At 37.4% G+C, this 6,213-nt stretch overlaps 1 protein-coding gene across 1 annotated transcript; it reads right to left on the bottom strand.

Moving 5' to 3' along the window:
- Positions 1-3,069: 3,069 nt before the first annotated feature.
- LOC118816302 (trace amine-associated receptor 1-like) lies at positions 3,070-5,989 on the bottom strand. Its single transcript, XM_036582826.1, has 3 exons — positions 5,885-5,989; positions 3,577-4,020; positions 3,070-3,537 (listed from the first exon to the last, which is right to left on the bottom strand). Exons 1-3 carry the CDS (start codon positions 5,987-5,989, stop codon positions 3,070-3,072), a joined length of 1,017 nt encoding a protein of 338 aa, XP_036438719.1.
- Between the last annotated feature and the right edge of the window lie 224 nt (positions 5,990-6,213).

Below are 6,213 nucleotides of genomic sequence, written 5' to 3'. Positions count from 1 at the left end.
TAATAGCTAGCCAGTTTTGATCACTCACTTTGCTTTTTTAAAACAACGTTAAATAAAACTTTGAAAAGTACATAGTCAGGGCTCCCTGGTGGCTTAGGGGCCCTAAATGACTGTTATTCCACTTACAGCAAGAAACTCTCCGGGTGAACCTACCAATTAACCTGACATTAAGCTGTTTGCATGTACTGTACATTCTCAGAAAGAAAGGTACTAAACGGTCACTGGCATGGATACATGTATGTTTAGCTTGAAAATGTAACTTAACAATATTCTGTTTTAGTGGTATATTTAAGTTGCATTTACCTTACACACATATTTATACTTCATATAACAGCAAGCTTTTTATTTTAGTTTTCTATTTTTGTTTTGTGTTTAACACAAATTTGTCCTTTTCCCCTTAAAATCGCCGTTGAAACTTTAAGGTTACATTTCCAATGTTTCTACAAAAAAAAAAACATATTTGTACACACTTTTCTATTATATACAGTGTAATATTTAAAACTCATAAAATTTGTTTGCCATGTTTTATTTAAACTTGATTAAATGCAAATAAACTGTACACAATTAATATATAATCATTTAACTTACTTGAATACAACACAGAAATTAAAATTCTGACAGGATTATTGATAATTGATCTCAGTATTTGCAAATGATCTGATTACGCCACTACATTTTCTTTTATCTTTTGACACACAAGAATTGTCAGCACAAGGATGGTCAGCATATGCCCAGATTAACGGCAGCAACATAGCTGTCATTCTGTGGACTGGGACAAACAGTTTAAGCAGCATCACTGCTACAGGGTGAAGAGCCAGGCCAAACACACATACGCACACACACAACACTATAGAAAGTTATCCTTAAGCAAAGCAAATCTTCACTTCTGGACTTCTCTGCAGCTCAGTCCACAGGTTTCTAGTGGTGTTTAGCTCAGGGGACTGGGATGACAACTGCAAAAGTATAATTCTGTGATTAGTAAACAATTTGTGTATGAACTTGAGATATTCATTGAGGTTGCTGTTCTGCTCGAAGAGTCACGTGAATTAAAAAAATCCATGCAAAATCATAGACCCACTACCAACAGGGGCAATTTAATGCACAGGCTTACCAGGGCTGAAAACTAGGGGCCCCGACTAATTCAGGGTTTCTGACTGGCCATTCTTTTTTTTCTTCTCTTCTCTTTTTTCTTCAATTCTTCTTTTTTCAATGAGGTTCATAGATTCCCCTACACAGCTTGATATCAGACCTACTTAATCAAATGTATTAAGCTGGCATTTTAAGATGAAATTTGATTTGTTTTCTGTGTTTAATGTCACTTTGTTATGGGCAAATTATTATATTCTTCTTAGCCCTGCAAACACTACACAGCTACTACTGCTATCTGCCATCACCACAAGCTCAGTTATCAGTGTGCCAGTGTTTGAATTTGAAGCTCCAGCTGTGGCCACAAGATGTAGGTTAACCGATTACAGGTAAAAGAGGGTTCCACCTCATAGAGTGTGTTGATTTCTGCCATGGTCGGTTGTCTCCAAATTTGGCAACTGAAACAATTTGTTTTACAATCAGTATGTTTAGGTTTTAATCATGTTGCCTTCTTTTTTGGGTCCACGAGTTTGGAAATTGTGTCTGCCAAGTTGGCCTACTCACTTTTTTCAGCCATAGTCAAAAATTGATTTTTGCCTAGCCTACTGGATCAGTGTCCTACAGTTTTACCAAGTAAACTGTACCACAGGCCCCAACAGATTGAGCAGAGCACCTCTAACACATATGAGCTGAAGCTTAAATTAATCTCAAGTTTAGTGTAAATTTCAAACCATGACTGACTATGGACTTTAGAGGTTTGGTTCTGGGTTTAACTTTTGTGAGCCTGAAACTGATGGTCGGTGAAGATGCCTGGATATCGAATAGCTTTGGGGACCTGCCAGCTGGGCAGCCTGGTGCTGTTTGCTGAGGCCCTCCAGCGACACTATGAGCAGGCACCGTAGGCGTGGTTGGTGAAGGTCGAGGACGCAATGCTCTGGCACCTTGGGGAAAAGAACGCATGCACGTGGATAGTGTTTACAGGCACAGGGCACATTCTGTGACCCCTGCTAAGAGAAATGTCCGGGAGGGTGGCTAAATAAAACAGCCTGTAACCATTACAAATATACAGTGCAGGAAATATGTATTAAAGAACATCTTAAAAGCAGTTCAAAGGCATGTAAATGGTGTCATGTTCACAAGTATGAGTTTAGTCGTAAGCTGTGGCGTATCTGTGTGTTGAAACATTAAAGCCCTTTTAAACCACTTTGCTCAGTTGAGGCAGTCTAACTGCAAACTGCTAGAGTCACTTACAGGTCATCTGGTGGAAAATTATCTTCTTATAAAGCTCTCACATGTCCACAGAATATTAAGAATGCATGCTTGATATGATTTTAAAATAGACATATTTGTTCAGTGTATTTGAGACTCAATTTCTTGAAGTGCTGTTATTTCATTTTGAGCGCAGTATTTTTTCTTTCCAGTTTTTTTTTTAAATTACGTTCCTGTATAAAGCTATTCAAGATTTTGTACCTTAAATGAAACGTGCAATATACATTAAAAATTATTAATATATTATTATTATTAACATGCTAAACAGATGTATGCAAATCTTGGCTTCATGTTAAGTGGAAAAGTACTCCCTCTACAGAGAACATGCTTTGCTCATTTTAATGTGAAATAAAAACATAAAATGTGGCCTATAACTTTTTTAACGAGGATGTATTAACTTGTTTACACTTGACAAAATCAACTAATCCAGGGGTGATCAAAACCTCTGCTTGTGACTGTATGTGTATTGGGTTTGTATGACAGAGAAAGTCATTTAATACATTCTTGTTGTAGCTTCAAAAGATGACACCGTAAAGCAGAGTTATCCAGCTCCAGCCCTGTAGTTTTCATGTACATCCTAACTAATAATGAAGAGCTGAAACTAGTGTGATAGAGCACGAAAACACACGTCAAGAATTACAACAATCATACAAAAGCACACAACATTATATGATATTGTATTGCTTTTTCTATGTGGTGCTTTATTTCATTGTGCTACTCTGAACACAACTGTATTCTGGAAGAGTTTTTCCTAAATATTTGACCTAATAAAATAACTTTAAGAGCTTTTCTAAACCACTTGAAGAAGAATGCATATACAATAGGATTGAGAGCTGAATTTGAAAAAGCAATCCAACAGAGCACATCCAACAGGTGTGGTGGACCACTAAAACCAGAAAATGTCACAATTAGATTATAGATAGAAAGAGGTGTCCAAAATAACAAAAACACTCCCATGATAATGACTAATGTTTTAGTTGCTTTTCTCTCTGCTTTACTAATGGCAGGCTGCCCTCTGGATTTATTTATTTGAGAGAGAGTATTGTGGACTAATCGTGATTGCCTCCGTGCAACAAGATATATTTTCAAATATATGCTTAGCATAACAATGATAGGGATGTAAAAACAAATCACAGAAACTGTAAAATTTATCATGGGTCCAATAAACAACACACAGGCTCCCTTACATATAACATCAATGTAAGCTTTCATGTACAGAACACTTAGCTCAGGATGAACAATCCCCTCAGCAACAGAAACACTCCAACAAACAGTGATCATGAACAGAGTTGTAAGGGGAGTCATTTTACTGTGGTACAGCAGGGGGTGACAGACTGCATAATATCGCTCAACTGAGATAAATGCAAGATTTAAAATAGATGCAGTGCACAGCATTATGGAAAAGCTGTTGTGTATTTTACAGAATAAATTCCCAAAATACCAGCACGTCTCCACAGAGCGTATCATGCTAGCAGGCATCACAACCACTCCTAAAAGCAGGTCAGCTACAGCCAGAGAGAGAGTGAGGTAGTTAGTTGGTGTGTGCAGCTGCTTGAAATGCGTTATGGATATGATCACCAGAAGATTTCCAAATAATGTAAGAAGTACAATTGTACCAATGAAAAAATATATACTAACTCGTACAGCTAGTAGATAGATGAACTTCTGACAGGAGTTAGGATGATGTTCATAACAAAGAGAAATGTTTCTTATGCTCCCATTTTGACTTACGGCCATGTCCATTGAGGTTTTTTTTACTTTATCTGTAAAGAAATATACTTTTAGGAAGTATTTCAAAAGTGCTTTCTATAAATTAATTATTCATGGCAGTAAATAATTAAACATTCCTGAAAAGGATTCACGTCAAAGAATAAAATGATCATCCCAGAGGTTTTTCCTAATTGTTTGAGACACATTAAAAATAGCAAAAAGCTTATCATGCACGAATAGCATATGAACGCTATGTAACCCTGCTATGATTAAGAATAGATTAAAAACAAGGCAGTAATTAATTAAACATTGCTGAAATCACCTCACTTCAAATATTCATAAAGTGATAATTCCAGAAGTATTTCCCAATTGTTTTCTGAGATACATTAAAATAGTAAAAAGCTTATCATTCATGAGTAACCCTGCTTTTTAATAAGAATAGATTACAAAAAACACATTCTTACAGTATTTTCTTTTTTCTGTGTTTCAGCATCCAGCCTTACCCATGCTTGCATGGGGGGAGCAAAGCCAGCTCTGATGAAAGAGCAGTTTTCATTTATAGGCTGACAGACCTGCAACAGGAATGCACTTCTGCTAGATCAGTCCTACTTTCAGATCCCTTGATAGTCCATGTCATAGTTACCAGACAAAAATCAAAATATGTTCACCCAGAGAGATTACGAGCTGTTAAACTGACAGTGATACATAAGAATTTTCCAACTCTGATCACTGCACCCTGGAAATATTCCTACATATTAAGCCAATAAAATAGGAAAAAGGAAAGGAAATGTATACATGTATGAGCCATAAGACATCATTACACTAGAAACAAAACAAAGACACTGCCTGATAAAATCTATACTGAATATTTCAGTAACAACTGCAATATTCAGTAATATCAGCCAAAATGCTATTTTATTTATCATGCATGGTTGCTGCACTATATGGCCAAAAATAGGTAGACACCAGACATTACAATTTTATAAGCTTGTTAAACATCCAATTCTGAGAAATATTTTGCAATGTGTCTGAGAAAATTTGTGCCCATTCATTCAAAAGAACATTTTTAAGATCAGGCACTGATGTTGGGTGAGATGCACTGGCTCACTATCACCATTTCAGTTCATCCCAAAGGTGTTCAGTGGTGTTGAGGTCAGGGCTCTGTGCAGGCCACTAGAGTTCCTGCACCAAACTCATCAAACCATGTCTTTTTGGAGCTTGCTTTGTGCACAGATGCATTTTCATGCTGAAACAGGAAAGGGACCACAAACTGCTGCCACAAAACATATAATTGCTTGATTTGACTGGCTAAGCGTGTGGCTAAAACATATAAATATATTACTCAAAAGGGTGATCACATACTTCTGGTGGTTTTAAAGTAAACCTTCTAGCCAAGCTTTCGAGGCAGACTCACAGCCATTTCTGAACACTTCTAAACAGAGGCCCCTGCCTACCACCCTATTCTTGTGTATGCAGAAATAGAAAAAAAATTAATAGTTAACCAGTTTCAATCATTCTATGCACTTTCTATTTAAACAGTGTTAATAAAAATTAACTAAGTTTTTCTCTGCATGAATCAAGGTGAGTGACACAGTCTATGCAGACTGAACGGCAGATGGCAGCAGACAGTGGTACGGAAGAGCAAGTGCAGCAAGAAAGGAGGAGTAAGACAATAGGCTACATAGACATGGGCTGTGTCGCTTGCTGCTTCGCTCTATTATCCTCGGTAGCGTACATTCATTCAGGAATAAAGTGGACAATTTGCAAACAAACATGAAGTGTTTATGGAAGTACAAAAATGCTTGTGTGATGCACTGACTGGTTCATAGATCATGACTTGAGCCAGGATTTTGAAATCAAGGACTTTGGTCAGCCTCTCTGGCTTGACCATGATGCAGGGCTGACTGTCAAAGTTATCACCCATCTGTGCTTTTGTGGAGAAACATGACAGTATATTTGCCTGTAGTTCTGGAAATGAGCAGTAGGTGGGAGCGACGTGCTCTGCACTTTTCCGTTGTTCACAGAGTATCACGCGAGTAAATTGCTTCAGAATTTCTGTGCAGAGAGTAATGCAAGGTGCAGAGCGAGCCACTGTCCCTATTGAAGAGCATTTCTTCATGTCACAGATGAAATGCTAATAGAGCGTGT

Source organism: Colossoma macropomum, unplaced genomic scaffold, assembly GCF_904425465.1.
Source record: "Colossoma macropomum unplaced genomic scaffold, Colossoma_macropomum, whole genome shotgun sequence".
Lineage (NCBI taxonomy): Eukaryota > Metazoa > Chordata > Actinopteri > Characiformes > Serrasalmidae > Colossoma > Colossoma macropomum.
Note: the sequence above shows the minus strand (reverse complement) of the source record. Positions and strands in the feature narration are given on the sequence as shown.